The sequence below is a fragment of the Neurospora tetraspora genome (assembly GCF_033439725.1).
Source record: "Neurospora tetraspora strain CBS 560.94 chromosome Unknown B0H65scaffold_2, whole genome shotgun sequence".
In the NCBI taxonomy this organism is placed as follows: Eukaryota; Fungi; Ascomycota; class Sordariomycetes; order Sordariales; family Sordariaceae; genus Neurospora; species Neurospora tetraspora.
This window is the reverse complement of record NW_026944384.1, coordinates 302,961-322,961: the sequence shown is the minus strand read 5'-3', so window position 1 is coordinate 322,961 and position 20,001 is coordinate 302,961. Positions and strand designations below refer to the sequence as shown.

At 51.6% G+C, this 20,001-nt stretch overlaps 3 protein-coding genes across 3 annotated transcripts; 2 read left to right on the top strand and 1 right to left on the bottom strand.

Annotated features, from left to right (window-relative positions):
* Positions 1-7,098: 7,098 nt before the first annotated feature.
* On the top strand, positions 7,099-9,407 carry B0H65DRAFT_420003 (uncharacterized protein; the record flags this gene model as incomplete). Its single annotated transcript, XM_062824249.1, has 2 exons — positions 7,099-7,886; positions 7,952-9,407. 2 exons carry the CDS (start codon positions 7,099-7,101, stop codon positions 9,405-9,407), a joined length of 2,244 nt encoding a protein of 747 aa, XP_062683743.1.
* Positions 9,408-15,456: 6,049 nt separating this feature from the next.
* On the top strand, positions 15,457-16,938 carry B0H65DRAFT_517726 (uncharacterized protein; the record flags this gene model as incomplete). The annotated part of the gene is made up of 3 exons (XM_062828683.1): positions 15,457-15,590; positions 15,859-16,175; positions 16,276-16,938. Exons 1-3 carry the CDS (start codon positions 15,488-15,490, stop codon positions 16,936-16,938), a joined length of 1,083 nt encoding a protein of 360 aa, XP_062683742.1. The 5' UTR covers positions 15,457-15,487.
* Positions 16,939-17,869: 931 nt separating this feature from the next.
* Positions 17,870-18,388, bottom strand: B0H65DRAFT_439490 (uncharacterized protein; the record flags this gene model as incomplete). The annotated part of the gene is made up of 1 exon (XM_062825419.1): positions 17,870-18,388. The coding sequence occupies one exon, from the start codon at positions 18,386-18,388 to the stop codon at positions 17,870-17,872; it is 519 nt and encodes a 172-aa protein (XP_062683741.1).
* Between the last annotated feature and the right edge of the window lie 1,613 nt (positions 18,389-20,001).

The window sequence follows — 20,001 nt, the reverse complement described above, 5'->3', positions numbered from 1 at the left end:
CTGAGTACCTGAGGAACGGTGTATCTGAGGAACTGTGTACCTGAGCGTGAGTGTACCTGCAGTAATAGGCTGTGACAGAAGCTCAAGTGGAGGTCAGACAAACTTGGGGGTAGTAACGAATGGATGGTTCGACATCGGAGAAAGGACTTCAGTGTCCACACCATATTTCTCTTTGTGTTTTGGTCTTGAAGAGGCATGATGCTGTACGTAACCGCCAGGTCGAGCTCACTGTGACTCTGTTCGTGATTATGTGAGGGCGATGCCGGTAAGGAGGTTCTTCGGCATGTCATGTTGTATGGCATGATATAACGGAACATTGGCAACTGCGCGAGGGCCTTGTTCAACGGTCTTGTTCTCTAGCCCCAGTGGCCGACCAGGCCTCATGGTCCTTCGATATACCCCATACACCGGAGAGAGTTCCAAACAGGAAAGTGTTCGAAGTTTCGGACTCCGATTCACGGTGTCACAAGCATGGAACAAGTTCAATAGTCCGGGGCTCGCGTATCTATTTCTTCTTGTTCCATGTTAGCCAAACGTCTGATGTCGTTGTAGAGGTATATACGTATGCCATTATGCTGTAGATATCATGGGTGACGACACCGAGATTCACCTTCTTGTCACCATTCCAGCGCCATGGACGCCATGAACGGCTAGAACCACTCCAAGCAAGAATGGCGAGGCCTTAAGCCTCACATGGTGCACGCCGTTGAAGCTTGAAGGCAAGTAGTCTGGGGGAGAAGGAAGAAAAGGACCGACTCGAAGCTGCGAGGTCCTGCGAGTTGTGGTGTAAGTGCGCGGAGTAAATGATTGAAAGGGAAGAGCGCCCTTTTTTCTTAATGCTCGTACATAATGCATGTGAATGTGAATGTGAATGTAGCTTTTTCCGCGATCAGACCCGACCCCGGACTTTTTAGCGAGCCGCTGATTACAGTTCACCCCTTGAAAGTTCGTTAGCGCGGGACTTCACTACGCACTTTTCGCAACTCAACCACCATTCCACCATAATTCATGTAAGAAGTTGGTATTAACCAGATGCGTTTTGGAGGCTTTATACACTTCATCCAATTTTCCGTTTTGAATGTGGTTGTCCCGTTGTTTTTCTGGCAAGTTTTGCAGACCCCTGTCACAAGAACCGCGCTAACAAACTTTTGAGGGTTGAACTGTATATCCCCCAGGTTCCTGGGGCTGGCTTCGATCAAAGGTGGAAACCACCTCCGCACTCCAAGAATGGTACCGCGATGAAGTCTGCAAGGCAAGGAGAAATAGGTTACAGTCGGACCTGCTTTGCAGAAAAGAGAAGAAAATGCGGAGATAGCGCGTTCGGAGGTTTTGTGTAGGATCTTGGAATCTTGGATGGAAGAACCGTTGGACGAGCTTCTGGAAGGCTAGCACTTCCAAATTTGGTATTCTCCTCGTCTACTGTGTAGTCTTCGGTCCGACAACACTAATAGTATCATGTATCAATACCTGGCCAAGCAACCAAGCACAGAAAAATGACAATGATGAAGGAAGAAAGCGACAAAGTGACGAAAACGTGACAAGGTACAAGACCAAACTCTAGACCCTTTTCTGCTTCCCCAGTTGCGCTGTGCGACGTGTGTCAATGGAGCGCGGAGTAAACGTCTAGGATGGCGCTGCAAGATGCCTTTCGGCTTTATTATCTGACAAGAGAAGCTTGATTCGCTGGCCCTAGTGTTGTTCAATATAGCATGCAGCAGTTGGGCGCGCGGAGTACCGCAGGAGGAAGTGGTCATGAACGGCTTGTGAATGGTCATGGGTGTAGCAATAGGACAGGGGAGAAGCGGCAAGGCAGAGGAAGGTCACAGATGTGTGCGCCTCTGCACTGAAGCGAGCTGACAACTTTCTCGCTTCCCCGCAACCAGAACATGAAGTCTGGGGAAATCTCCGAACGGGAAGTCTTGAGATAACCGGGGAAGAAAAAGTAAAGAACTATGAGCGAAACATTTGTCCGGAGACTCCCGTAATAGCGGAAAGAGACGGCAGACGTTGATAATGGAGTTACGGAACCGATGCCATGATGGTGAGAAGAAAAACGGTCCACAGTAAGATCTGTCGAGAACATGGAAAACTTGTCCCAGTTCCGGGCAATCGAGGAAAAGTGCGACGGAGACAGCCGGATGGGCCGTCATCCGGTGTCACGGTCCGGAAACCGGGTGTCAAACTGGAGATGCTGGTGGATGATGAATTCCGCCCTACTACCGCATCCTCTCATTCAAGTCGGATTTATCCCCCCCTGTCCCACTAGTCCTACTCAAGTTTAGGAGCTGCGCTGTCCTGCCATCCGCTGCGAGTCACCCGCATGCTGGAACTTGCCAGTCGTCTTGAGTGGTCTCGCTAAGTCTGTCAGCCCCATCTGCTACGTTGGCGCTCCGGCATGCAGGTCCTTTCCCCGATCTACTAGACCGTATGTGGGAAGGATAAATCCGACTTGAATGAGAGGATGCGGTAATGGAGGAGTCCACAGACAATTCACTGGTGCACTGGTGACAGTTTCATCCACTGTGTCGTCGGTACTGAACAAGAACAGGAGAGAATAGCTGGACAAGGCTGAGAAATGGTAGGGTGACGTTGCAGGGACCCGCAAGGCTGATCAGCCCTGTCGATATTGATCTGCCCCTTTCCGAATGTCGGTGTCGAAACATGTCGGGTGTCTGCTGCTTGTCAGTGCTCTCGCACTGAAATCTGGAGATTCAGAAAATGGGAATGCGGAGTCTCAGAATTGAACGCAAGAGCAAAGGCCTGATGTTTCATTTTCCAAGGTAACACAGTGGCTGGGAAGGGCATACGTACTGAAATGCTGTAAGTACATATATCTCAGCCTCATCGGACCGACTGTGGGTTCGAGAGGGTCTCTGAGACAGCGGGCGTCCAATTGGTCCCTGGACTTGAGTTCTCCGCATTCTCACGCAAGCACACCAATGCTCACCCATTTCGAGAACTTGAACACCAACACCACCTCAACCTTGATGACCCTTGGCTCTGTGGGGTGACCGGTCCTTGGCGCCTAGCCCCGTGTCTGTCACGCCTGATTCTCGTGATAAATGTTCATCCTCTTTTCATGAGCGGAGACGGCGTTTCCGTGTTCCGAAGGTCGGCAGGCCTCTCTGTTCGCTGGGTACGGTCTAGTCTAGGGGAGTTTGCCAGTTTCTGCGCTAGTGTAGCGTCTGTTAGTCTTACGAAACGGCGCTGACAGAAAGGGCATTGCGTAACAGAAAGCTTGTTAAGCATGACCATCGTCGCACCATTGTGCATTGCCAAGAGATCTCCAAAAACCGGAGAAGGAAGCGGTGGTGCGTTGGCTGCCTGGGGATTGGGGGTGGTGATTACTGACCACTGCGTGTAGTACTTTTACAGATGGATTCCATGGATTGCCCTATCCGTGAGACGGGCCAGGGCGAATGAAACACTGTCCGACTCTTTTGATGGCGGGTGTCCAACGTGAAGGTGTTGCCCTGAACATGATGGGCTCCCGTCTGACCTGTAACAGCAAGGGGGCATCCTACCCCCCGTAGCCCATTGCGCACACTTTGCACACAAGGGCTGGGTTTGAGATGTCTCGCAATTTGGCATCTCTGCGAGTGAAATGAAACTAGACAGAACTAGGCTGGAAAAGTGCGGAAAGCATCATTTTGGCATCGCGTCTCACAGCGGCCATACCTGAGCGAGTAAGGCCAGGGGATTCTGTGGAAGAGATGATCTGGGTGATGTGCCAGCTGAGAAAAGCTTGGCTGGCTTGGCTGAGATGAGAAACGAGCGAGGCCGGATGAGTGGAAGGAAAATGGAAGGACGGCATCGCAAGGACACCCATCGCAACGGCGCACCAACAAAGTGACAGTGACTGGGCAGCGAGGGCGGTGACGAGTAGCGTGCCTTGCCCGGTTTCAATTGAATTGCTGACTTGGGAAATGAAATCCGGGGTAATGTCTCTGCCACTGCCAGGGTCCAACCATGGAGAAAAGGCAATGAGGCAAAGACGAGAAGAACATGGATGTGCTTGTGAGGACAACGTGCCTTTGATATAATCGCGGTTTGTTAAGTGCAAGGAACTCTTTTGCGCGGACGGATGGAAAGTGGAAGGTCAAAGACAGTCTGTCAGTTGCAAAGAAGGAAGTGAACTGGAGAGAGAGGAAGGAAATGGAAGGTTGAGAAAGACGGAAGCAGCCGAGAATAAAGTGGGGACTGTGAACTGCGGGAATTCGCCGTCTTTGTGTGTTCTGATTGGCTCATCAGTCAGTTCTTTCCCCAAATGCACGCTCTAGGGCGACTGTGTAATCCGATAAGGCGATTGTGTGGGGCTATACAAATTCGCTGCCAGAGATAGCTAAGACCGCAAGCTTGGCATCGCTCCAAATCGGCTTGCGCGCTCGCATTACTACTAAATCCTCACTAGAAGTCATCATCTTGAACGACGACAACGAGAGCTCAAAACGACCCTTTTCGAGGCGCTGATTTTATATTCACATGCGGGGGCCTCTCGCCGGCCCCAAGCACCCCCGGAACTAACCCTAACTAACCCTAACCGCTAACCCTAACGCTAACTAACCCTAACCTTCTCTATCAACTTGGGGGACTTGCACCTTTGCCCAGTGCATGTCTCCACACAGTCGCCTTATCGGATTACACAGTTGCCCTAGCGGGCTCGCTGAACAGAGTCTGTGCTTTTGCATCGATTCCACCTCTTGATTCCACTTGGGCTGGCATCACCAGCAAGATCAGGCAAGAGCTAGACAGCCCTCTTTTCCACTTCCCACTTTGTGCACATCAACTTACGATGGCGTTAATCCGTCAAGGGATACGATCGAACATTCGGCACGACAGTATCCGACTATTGTGCCCGGAATCGGAAAAGAGGCATTCCGTAAATGGTATTTGTTTTGTGCTGGCTGAGATGTCAGAGCCGTGCTGACTGCTGAGCCGTGCGTTAATGGAGTCCAAGGAAAACCAGCCAAATTTCCTAGAAAATAGTGGACTCGGAGTCGTCTATTGGCGCCGTTCTTGCGATCGAGATATACGATATCAAATCGACAAAAATGCTGTGGCTTTTTTTCTCTAATAACCGTCAGTGATAAAGCAAGTTGTTATGAGCTGAAACCAGCTGTCTGTATGTTGAATACCCATTGGCTTTGATAAGGGGTTCTGTGTGTGAGCAGATCCAATGCACAATGCATCACCATCCCTTTTTTACCCCAACACAAGGATGGACAACCACGCTAGACGACGGGTTCCTGAATCACCTTTACCACGACAGTTCTTTGTGCATGTGTTCTCATCGCCAGATCGTCCATCGTCTGGCGAGCACGGCAAGATAGGCGGCAATGCACCGTGGCACAATGCATCACCTATGAAGCTTTCTGCTACAGCTCCCGGTCTCACAGAAAAGCCAACTGCCGCCGTCGTGGCATGAACAAATATGAGGCTCTTGAGTTTTGACTTGGAGTTTCCAACTAGAGTGTCCCTTGTAGAGACGAAAAAATGACGGGTTAATCTCAATGCGTTTTCCAGGTCCTCAATATACTTAGCGAGGGCAAGAGAGAGCATGATGCCGTTCCTCCAGTCCGAACCGAGGGAATACGGCACCTCCGTTTTGCATGAACAACCAGCGCTGGCAGTTTGATGATGGGCATCAATCACCATGAATGACATCCCCCTTTTGGGCATCCGAAGAGTGAGGTCAACTCCAACACAGCCATTGGCTGCACACACATGAAGTGGAAATGGCTGCGCGATGCAAAAGAAACGTCCAAGTGCAAAGAAGAGAAGTTGTGCAAAGTGTGCAAAATTAGCCCACCAAACAGGGGCCTTTAACCCATCATTCATCTCCCGACACTGAGACCCACATGGGCGGTGCTCCACAATGTTCCTGCCAATCCTAGATGCCTCAGCCTGCCTCTGCCTGCCTCTAGCGACTGCAGGCCACAAAGGTACCTGCTGCAACGAAGTCTCCAGATGCCTGGTCCCGGCTTTCCCACAACAGTCTCATCCACTCATCCACTTTTTCGCTTCTCTTTTCTCGCCTTCATGTCCACTCACGCACTCCCCTTTGCGCTGATCTCCCTTTTGCCCTCTCCAACCTGTCCACCTGTCCACCTGTCCAGTCCACCTGCCGCGCGCCTCAGCTTTCTTCAGTCCAGAGGGGAAAAAACAGAGTTTTATCTCTGTTCACCGCACTCGAGACCCGTGCATTGCGACACAAACCAAGACGCGCGCGAGTCATTCCGTTGCATCCAACAGTTCTTCGAGAAGCATTCTCTCTTTCCGCGACATCATTATCGTCTGTTGTTTTGTTCAGGATTCCCCATTTGCCCGTGCGTTGCTCTGGAAGCCAAGGAAGGAAGCAGCAGCAGCAGAACAAAGAAAAAGAGCAGGAAAGAAACAAGCGAGCGAAACCAGGAAGGAACGCACCATTGTCATCAAATCACCTCAGCCGAGTCCCGTGCTTACCGCCCAACAAAAGCACACGCCAGCACTGAACACGCACCAAAAGCACCCTGAGGCACCCGGCCGGCCGCCCCAAAAACCAAAAAGACACCCAGACATCCAAACCGACCCAACGAAGGAGCCGTCCCCAACTTACCTTACCATCCTCCCGGCACCCTCCACACAAACCTCGTGCGACGGGCCGATTCAACCCCAGACTGCATGCGATTGACTCTGGAGAGTCTCCACGATCCCGCCTAGCTGCCCCAGATCATCTACAACCTTATTGTTTCTTTTCTCAAATAGGGCCGCATATGTCGGCGCGGGCTTGAAAGGAACGACTGGAAGCCGCCTGTCGTGGGTTTCGCACGCATTTCGCACGACGCATCCAGTCTAGGCTTAGACGTCTAGCCAGAGCGACCTTCTCCACGGTCCACGGCATCGGATCCGATCGAGACGAACCGCGATATACAACATCATACCTACACTTTCGTCCGAACGCACACCACATTTCGTCCCATCTTTGCACATAGAAGGGTCCACCGGTGCCACCACGGCCGCTGCCACGGACACCGCACGACCGCTACCCAAGCAAAGTCCGTCCGCGTACCTTGCACCGACTAGTAACACGACGACGAGAAGGGCTTATAGTAGATCGCCATGTCTACCGCCGTCAAACGCGCCTGCGATGCCTGTCATCGTCGCAAGGTCAAGTGTGATGGCATCAACCCGTGTCGCAATTGCCACGCCTCTCAGTTGACCTGCACCTACAATGCCATTCCCCAGAAGAAGGGCCCCAAGGGCTCGCGCGCAAAGGTCATCAGCGAACTGCGCGAAACACAGCGACAAACGAGTCTCTCCGCCAAGGTCCAGAATCGCCTCAATGGCATCAACAGTCCGCCTTCGAGCCCGAACCTGGCCCCGACCCCCGGCCTCCTCACGAGCGAGATGGTCAAGGAATGCATGGAGTTCTTCTTCACCAACATGTACACATCGATGCCCATCCTAAACCGCCAGCGACTCGAGCAGCAAGCCCTATACGTCGACCAGAGCCTCGATACATACTGTGTGCTTACGGCCCTATGCGCCTTCATGTTCCTGCAGCCCGGCATGCCCATGCCCGGTGGTGATCCCTACAGCTTCGAGAACATGCCAGGAGCCAACATTGTTTCGAGCACGCTACTGCTGGAGGAGACGCTTCGCGTTCGCAAGGCTTTCGAATATTCCGACAACCCGAGCCTCAACACTCTGGTCACCAGCTATTTCCTCTTTGCGTGTTTCCACGGCCTCGACATGCACGAAAAGGCCTGGTTCCATTTGCGCGAGGCCACAACAATGGCGCACATTGCTGGGATGAACAAGGAGGACACGTACTCGCAAACGCAGTACGACATCATCGAATCGTCTCGTCGCAGACGGTTGTACTGGCTTCTTTTTGCCACGGAGAGGTATGTCTTAACCCCACGCTATTCGTCCTACGTTGCGTCAAGCTAATCGTCATGATTGTTTTCAGAGCTTATGCGCTCCAACGACGTCGGCCCCTGACCCTTGAGGCGACCATCAACCCTCCCACAATCAACGATGACAACACCGAACTGCTGCCCCATCAGCTCAACGGTTTCTTCCAAAAGGTCAACCTTTTCCGGGCATTTGACAACACCCTTCTCCCTCTTTGGAACAAGACGAGAGACGAGTGCGCGAGCTACTTCGGCGGGCTACAAAAGAGCTTTGATGACATCCTCCCGGGATATCTCCGCGATGAGGACAACCAGCTCAATGAGATGCAGATGAACCAGCAGTGGCTCAAGAACACGTCGTGGCAGTTGACGGTGGCGAGCGGAAACAGCAACGAGGCCGGCCTTCCTTACCCATATCCGGTCGATATTGCGAACGACTTGCTTCCCATGGTTGCCAATCTTCCCGGTAACCTCGGTCTTCCTGGCTTGACCTTGATCGAGAAGCTTCTCGGCATCACCTGCACTCTTACCGACGTGCTTTCCAACCAGCCATCGAGGCGGATCCCCTTCAAGGTGGGCCCGCGTGAGCAGCTTCATCAGGTCTTGAACGTTCTTTCAGTGCTTCGCTCTGGTGATCACCGATTCCTGCCGCTCCTCCTCGGCAAGGTCCATGACTTCATCCCTACGCTGGCGAACCCAATGCTCCAGTTCGCGCCCGAGCAGCCCAACCTTGGTCTGCCTCCTTGCAACATTGATATCTTTGATGGATTTGGCAACGCTGGCATGGGTCAGCCTGCATGTTTCGACTACGACGACAACAAGTTCAGCCTTCCTCGCATGGATGAGCTGAGCAATGACTCTGGAAGCCCCAACGGAGGACACTCCAACAACGACATGAGCTCGCCATATGGCAACTCCCCTTCCATTATGTCTCCAACCGGTCAGATGGACATGCACCATGGCCTCCCTACCGATTTCACCACACTGCCCGAGATGGTGATGAGCCCAATAAGCCACGCGCCACCAACATCACTAGGGGCGCCCAATGGCATGACCAGTCAGCAGTCGCATCATGGTCACCACCCATCAATACCCGCCTTCGCCAATATCAACCAGATGCAAGGGATAAACACGGGGAACATCACTTCCGCCCCAAACCTATCAATGCCGCAACCAAGACACATGGGCCAGGGGATCAATCCTGGGATAAATATTGGCATGGACAACGGTATAGGCAACGGGATGAACAATCCCATGGATCCCCAAGCCATGAATATGGGCAGGCCACCACCTCCCCAACGAGCAACATCTCTCGCTATGGGACCAGGACCTGGGCAACCAGGAGGGCCACAGCAAATACGAACCGTGGGAGACTTCCAAGCACTGCAACGAGCGAACACGGATATGCCAATGGGTGGGACGATGAATTCTCTGGGGATAAACACCCACTCGATGGGCGGGAACCCAATGGATTACAACTCGTTACAGCAGCAGCAGCTTAGGCAGGTCTAGCATAGGTGGTAACGCTGGAACTGGGGAGGCCGGGGAGGCTTGGATTTTCTATCTACTCTACTCTGCTGTCTAATTTTTTTTTGCAAATCAAGCAACACTTGGCTGGTTTCCAGTCTTTTTCTCCTTTGTTGTTGTTTCTGTTTGACTACACACATATACGCACACACGGCGCTTGGGAAAACATGGCTACACATTGGGATTCTTACCCGGGGTAGTCCGTTCAAGCCTGCGGCTGCTTATTTTCTACGTTATCTACCGAAGGCGTTCATCAAATAAGGGCGTTTGGGTTTGGCTTTCTTGCACACAAAGGCATTTGCAAGTATTTCTGCTGCTGTATGTTGGATGATTGGGCGGTTAATGGTGTGGGCTTTTGGATATTTCAACATTTGGCTTTCCGAGGTGTAAAAAGGCGAAACAAGCGGGAAGCAAACAAAAGCGAAAATACGTCGACATTGGATGCATGGATTGTTGATGGATGGACGGGTATTTGAATGTATGAAGTAGTTGATGGTTGGAAAGGGAACGGGAGTGCTTGCTTTCTTGGTGTACTTTTCACATTGCCTTTTGGGTACTACTGTTGTTCTATAGGGATGGGTTGAATATTAAGATTTGATCACCTCCTCCTATGTCTTTGTCGCGTCCTCAACGGCCTTCATATGTCTACCGAACATGCGAGTAACTGAGAACAGCTACAAAACCGTGGGTCAAAGCCAACACAGTAAGAAGCCACAAGCACGTAACCCGCCGTTAAACGTTGTGCTAACTTGGACCGTTTCTCAGTGGGCAATTTCCGTTCTCGTGAACCCCCCGAATCGAGTTTTCTCGACGTTTACACCTAGCGGCAAGTACCATTAACGACCGTAACCATGTTCAGGGGCACAAGACCAAAGCACACGCACACAGAGACCACACAGAGCACGCCGAGTAGAGGTAGACAAAAGGCGCGATACACACACAGCCTTACGCGGTTATGGTTATTGTTGTCCTCCCCACCCGGAAGTCCTTCAGGCTCCTAACCGCGACATCCACTCGGAATTCAATATTCTATGTAATCTTTCATCCCTTTCCTCTGTTACCAGTACGCCCAAAAACGGTAGCATTCGTACATACCTCCTTCCCGTCTCAACGTTACCGAGTCCCTCCCAAGCCTTGTAGAGGTATATACAGACGGCAGGTAGAGGTAGGTATCCATCTACCACCGTCAGGAGCGCAATACAACACAATATAATACAACACAACACAAAACGGAAGCACACGCTCCCGCTCGCAAAACAGAGAGTACCTTACACATACAGAATTGCGCAAAGTAGATTGTATATATATACATACATTCACAGCGTTACGCCACGCACGCTATTATCATTGCTCTTTACCGTGCTCGAACCGTGCTCGAGCCGTGCTATGTCAGGTATGCGAGTCCAGTCCGTGATCTCCACTCGAGCGAGGCTCACTCTTCGGATTTTGTCACGGTTATGCCGATGCCCTTCGACACTTCAACCATACCATATATACCTCTAAACATCCCCGGCCGCATCTGGCAAGGTTTCACACTTGGGTACCTAACCTTGTTCAATTCACTTATGTTAGTTTCTTCTTTTGTATAGGTAAGGATGCGCGGTGGGGGCTGGGTGGCTCGATTGGCGGCGATATGGGTCTAAATGCGGCAGGCAGGTTAGGACATAACTGGATCCTACGGCCTACCTTGGGTAATTATGTCCTCACACTTTGAACGGTCTAGGTAAGGTAGGTACCCATGAACGACAGGCAGCATCTAGAGGTATCTATCTCCCTTCCGTTGCCCTTCGTCTGGATGACTACTGGCTGGGTACCTAGGTGCTTACCCTAGCAAGTTGCTTTAATCCGTGCCTCGTACTCGTACTCGTGCTCATGGATCTATCTCTCCTTGAACCTACCTACCTCTACCTTGGTACACTGAACACTGGAAAATGGTAGCCAGAGAGAGGTAGGTAAGGTACTTTGGGGATGTACCTGGGGAGATCTATATAGCTGGGACTCGACAGATTCTTGGGAATATCCAAGCCCGGGCATGTATCGATATACTTTGAGTGCAGTGGGGGGCAGAGTTATTTGTCTCATAGGTAGATAGGGAAACGAGAAACGGGAAACAGGATAGGTACGTATAGACTAGGAGCTTTCTCATCTTGGGATGTAGGATGTATGAGGTATGAGGGACAGACAGCACAAGTGGGACGATTGGACAACGAACACGAAACGAACAGGCGAATGGGAAGGGGAAGAGGAAGGGAAGGGGGAAGTAAAGAAAGTTGTCTCGAACATTGGCTCAATAATTCCCGAGTGGCTTGCTTGCTTGCTTGCTGACGACTCTCTTCCAAAAATTCCTTTTCATTAGAAAGTACCTAAATTGGGAGCTAAGGATAGATAGACAGACGAATGGCTGACCGATCTGGGTACCTACGTACTTTCGTCCGTCTTATCCTCCTATCACACGGTGAAATCCGTCTGTTTGGGAGGTTACCTACCTACCTAGGAGGATGTCTAGGAGGCAAAGGCGTTAGTTATATTTTGAGCAACGAGCAACGAGCAATGAGAATGACGAAAGGAGGGAGGGAGGGAGAGAGGGAGGAAGGTTTAAGCTTATTTACGCCAGACGTTGGATATTACCACCCACCCACCCACCCTCACTGACGTGTACGCCGATCGTGCAGAGACAGCAAGCAGAAGGTGTGCGATGAAGGAACTAGACCCGAATGGTCAAATTTTTCATGGACATGGATGGTCTGTTGAGTGACGATAACGATACCTCTACTATGGAAAGAAGTGAAGGTGGTAGATAGCAGGAAGTGAGAGCAGTGGGAGTGAAGATTGTAGCAAGCAAATAGTAATGAGTGAATGGATGAGGGAACCTGAGACTGAGAGGTTGAGTGCCCGAGAGTCCCGTCCTTTTGAAGTTGGTGTCTGGCGCTGACGACGCTGGCCTCGAAGCATTGTGCATCGATCTGATGTTTCACATCACTTCATGTTGTCCCAGTTGCTCAGTCTGCTCCCCGCTTTTTGGATTCCAGCTTCCAAGCTTCCTTCCACCACCTCAGGACATGCAACTGTAAAGGTACCTACCTTATGCACTGATGCACTGTTGCTACTGCTGCTGCTGCTGCGTACGTCGAACTGGGTACCAGGTAAATGGCATCGGGTTCGTTACCACATTGCCTGCACATTGACACCCACCCAGACATCCTGACGCTGGCAGACAGACGTGCAGATGCATCGAGGGCGTTTCGTTTTCGTCTAAGCAAGCACGACAAGCTGCTGCCAACCGTCAAGTGTTAAGTTTTGTCAACCATCAGCCCATCATTGTTGCAGTCTGTCACTCTGCCTGGACTCGGTCCATCTTGGAAGGATTGGATCTTGAGGAGCTTGCAGCCGAGGACGAGAGCGAACACACTGCAGTGAGCATAACCTGCCATTTCAGAGTTGGCACAGCAGCTGACGGCTGGTACGTTGCGCACCTCCAGGTCGCTTCCTGGTCCGGTATGAGCAGAATCAGTGTTTCATCTGGAAGTGGAAGGAGCAATGACAAGAGTGGGAACTTGGGAAGGCGGAACGGAACAAGCTGAATTCGCGCTCTTGCGTCTGAGCAGAATCAATGTTTTGTCTGGAGGGAAGGAGCGATAGTGGGAGAGTGTCCAATGGTGATGGGGTGTCTAAGTTGGGTCCAAGTTTGCAGACTTCTCCATTTGCTTGGAAAATCGATTCCAACCTCCCTCAGCACTCGACTTGTTTTTGTTTTACCCCCGCTCCCCGGCCATGTCTACGAGCTCGATGACCGGAGCATCTTTGGAGGTCACTCGACCGTCCTGCTCGCAATCATCTCCATTTTTCTTCCAGGTCGATGTCGCCTTTGACAGGGCAAGAAGACATGACTTGAAATCCGCCTGTACGTCTTACCTTGTTACTTCTGGTGCTTGCGCCGCGCCGCCCAGAAACCAACAGGTTGGTACTTGCGGAGCACTTTATGCGCAAGGCATGTGTAACATCAACTTGCTAACATGACACCGCACTACTGGCAGCAGTAGTAAGCAGTAAGCAAGCAGACGAGAAGCAAACCGCTCAATGTGCAGTTTTAGTACTTGAGCCTGCTGTCCGTGCTGCACTGCTGAGCCGTGCCTTATACGGACAGCAGGCCGGACCTTCCCCAACTTAAAGTCCACGACTCCTCGTCCACTCCACGATCCTGCGTCAACGAGTTACATCCAACCATCCATTCGTACGGAACACCATTGCGAACATCAAAATCATCGGATCAGCAATCGCAGCCCATGCCTTTTATTGGAAGTTCAGCTGGGGAACCGCACGGGCTATATATTTGGTGTCAAACACAAAAGGCAGAGACATGGCGCGAACTCGCCCGAGACACTGTCCAATCTATCAATGTTCCCATCAATACAGTCCATCAAATGTGCCAATGTTTGCAGTGTTCCAGTGTTCCAGTCAACCCAGTGGGAAGGAGGGCTTAATGTCTCTGTCCAGCGAGTCAGCCCACTGCAACAGTGGCATCGAAGATCACCGCCACCCGAACTTAAACTGAGCCGCATCTGCCACCGGAGATTCAGCTTGACGTCCGAGACTGGATGTCCGGTAGCGGGCTGGGGCTTGGAGATTGGTGCCGGCATCCACGCCACCTCTGGAGCGAGTCTTGCTTGAGCGTCAAGTCCGGCAGCCCTACCTAGAGGTATGTTTAGGTCCCATCCGACGACGGGTCTTTGCATATGTCACTGTTGCTGACACTGTCAGCTCTTTCTTTGCCCCCGGAATTTGCGGTGGAAGAAAAGCTGAATAAGTGTCGACTGGAGTGATATCAGCTGGGCCGGGCCGATGATGTTCGGGTGCTGCTCCCGCAATGCTGCTTTCAGCGAGGCTTCAGCGATGCTATTCACCTGATACTTTCCTTCTCACTTGGCCGCTTCTCTTCGAGCAACTCCAGGTTTTCCCTGGGCAACTGAGGTGATCGATACTTGATAAAACCAGTCTCTCCGGCATCTGTCCCAGCCATGTCGCGCCATGGCTGCTTGGAAGTCCGAAATTATCATATGTTTTATGTCAGGAACGGTCATATCGAATGTTTTCCATGTTTTCGGTCAAGCAGGAATGGAGGGGAAGGCTGCAAATGACCAAACTTCATGTCAGAATCCAAGTTGGCAATTTTCTGTAGGGGAGTAAATATGAAGCCATCACGGTATAAATAAATACCTTCCTCATCATTCTCAAACTCAAAACCTTGCTGTGCCGTGAATCCTTGTCCGTCTCGAAATCCTTCTGTCGCAAACCCGTCGCAAAAGGATACACAGCATATCCACAACATATTCTTCTCGCTCCGAAAACACCACCAACCCATGTATGTGTGTCTTACACTCTCACGCGTCCCCTTGTCCTCTTCTGTCCTTTGTCCCTCCATGTCGTTCCCCGTCTTACAGCACTTTCCATATCCACTGCTTCCAATGCTCTTGCCGGTTTCACAAACTGCCCATTTACGCTGTCCACTCGCGCTGTCTTCACTCCTTCACCACCCACCCACCGTCCATTCCCACTGCTTCATGATGTCTGGTGCTTCACTGCCCGCCCCCTCCTTCCGTGCCGTTCGTCAAGATATCTTTGAGATCATCGCGATGATCTCAACCGTCTGTGTCTTTGTTTAGATCTTCGCTCCGGATTGTATTCTGGCGAGCGAGCGGGCGGTGCCGTCCACCAACCGCTGTTTGTCTGTTTTTTTTTTTCTGTTTCGTCGTTTCGCATTGAGTGACCCCAGATTATCAGCCCTTCGGCCAACTGCCAGTAACTCAGTCGTCATCCACACAGCCCTAACGGAAAGAGCCGTGAATAACACAGAAAGACAGACTGGACTCCAACTGACGGGAAGCAAGTTTAGCTCTCACTCCAGTCCAGGACTCCAGATCCCAGCTCGATTCAAGCCTTCCAAGCCCTCCAAGCCAACGGCAGGCAGGGTATAGTTTTGGCGTCCTGTTGTGTCACCATATATCCCAGTAACAACGATAGTACCATATACCAGGAGAGAAAGGGTAGAGGTATATATCTTGCCCATCATGACCGACAACCAGCAGCAGAAGGCGATTTATGTCGCCACTTATGGCCGCGATCCTAAGATGGCTGAGGCTGTTAGTGAGAAATTGTTGCCTGATATTGAAGGTGAGTTGGGGTTTGTTCCTCGTTTGTTGTCACTTACCGATTTATCTCTTTTCCTTCTGTCCCCTAGTCCCTGGAAACGATACTCTTCTGTCATATCCCTCTCCTTCTCATGCCTTCCTTCCCACCTCTCACATCTCGCCCTTCCCTTTCTTTTCTTACCCTCTTTTCCACTCTCCATGTCCACACTCTCTCCAGCCTTTTTGTCTTTCAAAGTTAACCCTCCACCACAATAACAAAACAAAAATACGACAATCTAACAACCCCAAAGTAGTCCACACCTCCCTCTCCCTCGACACCGCTCTCCACGAACTGCCCGCTCTCTTCTCAGGCGACACCTCCATCGTCCCCTCCTCCGGTCTAGGATCCAACACCAACCGGCCCGCCTCAGAGCGGCACATCCCCACCGCTTTGCTCTTCGGCGGCAACTTAGCCGACGAAGAATACGAAAAAATTGTCTCCTCCGTAAGGGAGGCGATCCCGGGTGCTGAAGGAAGCGGCACACCCGTGCAGTTCATCAGAGTCGGAAAGAGAGATGTCATTGCGGCTGGGGCGTTTACGGGGCCGAATCCGGAAACCATTGCTAAAGTTTATCGGAAGAAGCTTGCTGGGGCGAGGGCTTAGGGGTTTCTTTGGGGCCGATGGCGATGGGGCGGATGGGCCGGTCGATGGGGCGGGTGGGTGCGAGGAGGACGAGGGTCGTGGTGGTATCGGTGGACGGTTTGGGGGCGGTGATGCCTCTGTAGGGAATGACATTGGCAAGGATACAAATAGAGGAAAGGGAAACGGGAAAAGGTTCTGGCAGAGGGGCAACTCGGCCGATAGTGCCATCGCACTGCCGGACGACAGCTCAGAAATCCCCCAAGAGACAAACGACTCCCTCGGCGCCGCCATCACCACCGGTACTTCCACCTCCTTTACCTTCGCCGGCTCCACTGGTTGGCGATACATCAGTCTCTCGGACGACGACCACATTCACAGCCCACATGCAGACCAGGACGAGAACGTTGGCCTCCTCCGCGGCATGCGGTTCAGAGGCAAGAAAAATAAAGGAAAGAAGGTTGTCATGTTCGCCAGTGGCATTCCAGAGGAAGAACATGAAGATGACGATGCCAATGGGAAAAAGAAGGGCGTCAAAGGAAAAGGCGGGAAGTGTGAAGGATGGTTTGAAACGCTCATGGTCCATGGATTCGGATCAATCGCTCATTTGTATGTACCTTGTGTTGATTTCACAACGTTTGATGAGAATGAACTGGAGAAGAAAGAGGTGGCAGTGATGCCGAGGCAGGCACAGGCGCATATTGTGATTTTCGATGATGGGCTGGGCGGTATAGCGCTTCGTGATTTATAGTTACCTCTAGTGTCCATGTGAATGAAATTTCCTCTGTCTTGGTGTTTTGACTACTCACAACATGCCAATGGCAATGAACTCGTGTCTGATCCTTCCTCAACATGCCTCATTCTTGTTCTTCGCCTGACTCTTGGTCGCCGTTTGCTGAAAGGGCCGGGTATTGGTTCGCTGTGGTCGTCGTGCAAAGCGCTGCTCGTGCGTCGGCTGGGCGCTTGAATGACCTGGCAACACTGAAAGTATGTTTCTGACGGGTGTAGGCGAAGGAGGAGGAGAACAAGGGATTGTTGTCGATGATGCCGTGCAAGAGTCAGGCAAGCTCATGGGAGTTATCGGCGTGGTAGGAGTGCTCGCGGTGGTGAGAGTGCTTGGGGTAGTCGGAGTGCTCAAAGTGGTAGGAGTACTCGCAGTAGTAAGAGAACTGGAGACATTAAGCTTCTCAAAGAAACCCATCCCGGGGCGCCGCGCATTTAGTCCTCTTCGCTGCCGTATGTTCAGATTCTCGTCTTTCCTGCGCCACTCAGGAATTGGTTTTCTTTGCCGCCAGTGGTCCGACATCTCGTTCTTCTCACCCCGCCCACGGATTGATTTCATCGTGTTGTTGTTTGGACTGGAATCCATCTCAGGGTGCGGCGCAGTTGATTTTTCTCGCCAATTTCCTTGCAACACCTTGTCTTTCGCATCCCGCTCACGGATCTTCTTCATCACCATATTGTATGAATGTCTCATGAGCCTAGGGCAGGTCGAAATACCATTTCCATGCTAGTACTTGAGCGACTGGTAGGGGACAGTATACATCGTCTGCGTATTTACGCTTGATGCTTTGTCGAGTGTCGCCCTGCCACCCGTTAAATCTAGAGAAAGATCCATGGGCTGGCACGCCGGAAAAGGCGGGATAAGCATGTACTTTTCGTATCTGAGAATGCCATTTTCGTCATAAGGCCCGCGGGAACTGGTAATCTGAAGGGCAGCCTACTGTCAACATGGGCAGTCTGACCAGGGACGCAGGCTCCAAGGAGTGGATCACATGATAGTGCCAGTGTCTTGAACCCAAGAAGAAACGGAAGCGACTAACCGGAAAAATACGGACTGTTTCCGTGCCCTCTGTCCGCCGCATGAATAGAATCACAACCGGATGGCCGAACACTCGATCGTCCATATTTTTAATCTGCGTACGCAGTTTGCGTCTGATCATCCCTTTTGGCGGCAAGTACATAATGACCCCTCTAAGGTTGCCAGGTTCGTCCCAACCAGAATTTCTTGCCACCATCTCGGTTGATGCTGGGTAGAGTGCCGTGTCCATGTTGTCTATCAACACACGGATCCACGGTTCAATTTCAGAGGTATGCAGCTCAGCCTTTTTCCTCTTTTGCAGTGGCGGGTACTTCATGACGCCCATGTTGCCAGACTCGCCCGAACTCTTGGCTGGTGCTGGGAGAATTGCTTCGTTCATGTTGTCTAACGACACGCGGATCCACGATCAACTTGAGCGGGACGAACTACACCACAGGCACAGGCAATCCACCGGAGGTAGAGGCCTCAGTGTCGTAGGCTCTAAAGTGGGCTCTGAAGGACACGGTTAGTGTAAGTGAACCACAGCTTTAGGTAGCGCGGCCAAACTCACCGGTAGTGTCAGTGTGCTATAGTAAGTCCCGAGTGACATAGCGTTCTCGCTGGGCTTGACGGTGGTAAACTATGATAGTGGGAGCGCCTTCGCCTTGAGCTGGCGCAAAAGAATCACTCTAAAGGCAAGGAGGTACGGTGTGATGACCGTCCCGGCGAACTAGGAGAGGTAGATTGCCGTGTACGGAGGAAGGTTCGAGCGGAAGGGAACGTTGAGGTCCCTTGCCTGGTTGGCCACACGAAGTCTATGAGGGTTTCAGACGAGCCAAGTCATATATAACAAGGCAAGGCGAATCGTCTGGCCGAGAGGCGATTCAAGTCACCCAAAAGCTTCCCTCTGTTGGCCTGGGTTGTTTTTGACTTTTTGTACCAAGATAGAGCTGTATCAGCATATCATTTGATGCCCACGATGTGGCTCACAAGTGGTTATCGGCGGGGGTACATTACACGGGTATTCACAGGGGGTAAAACATCAAGTACGCCCTCATTCCTCGCAAGAAAGTGCTTCACTTGTGTGCAGCACTGGATGCACGCTAGTGCATAGCGCCTTTCATCTTGGTTCAGCGAGCATGACTTCTGGTTGAAAGTTGGCAAACCTCGGAAGTTATCTTGACAGTCGCGTGTGCTGTTAAGAGCCGGCCACTCAGGAGGTCAGATAATCGCCTGGAGTAGTAGATAGCTTGGGCACGATGACACAAAGCGAAGGGAAATAATAAGCAGAGAGAAGTGCATCGTTCCCGAAACTTCAAAGGGCCGTCAATATTGCGGGTATTACTTCAGCATGTTTGACAACTACCTAAGGTATCGGGAGAAGCTGCCATATCCGCGCTTGCCACAACTGCAAAACGTTACCCAGCGTTCGATATGCCCGAGATGCTGGCTGCGTCCACGCGCTACGCTGCTATTACTCTTGCGACTGCCCTCAATGGGCTCCCAAGTGCGCCGTACCATCGTGAACTTTGCCGCATAGGTTTTGAGTATATGGGTGATGTCGCCAATGACTGCATAACCGGTTCCTGATGAAGTGACTTAGCCATGCTAGCGTCGCCATACAACGCTCAGGCTTGTCAGTATGAAGAGGTTGAGATACGATCAGATACACCCTGGAAAGTTGGCGTAGCCGCAGCACTGACACGCGAAGTAGGCACAAGCCTGCAATATCCTGCCTGGCTGGAGATGGACGCGCGTAGCTGGATCATTGTCGCTTGAAGCACATCCGTATCGCAGAACTCGGGTTTCTTCAAGATCCCGAGGCCAAAACGATACAAGGAAAAGGAGTGGGTTGGTTGCGGTTGGAGTCGTCGGCGCGATGTGGTCAAGTGTCTCTAGAGAGTCGTGCGAAGAAGATCATTGAGAGCGAAACATGAAGATGGGAGAGAAAAGCTCCTTGCGCGAGAAATTTCAGTCAACCCTCTCGTTACCCACCAATTTACAGGCAGAGCC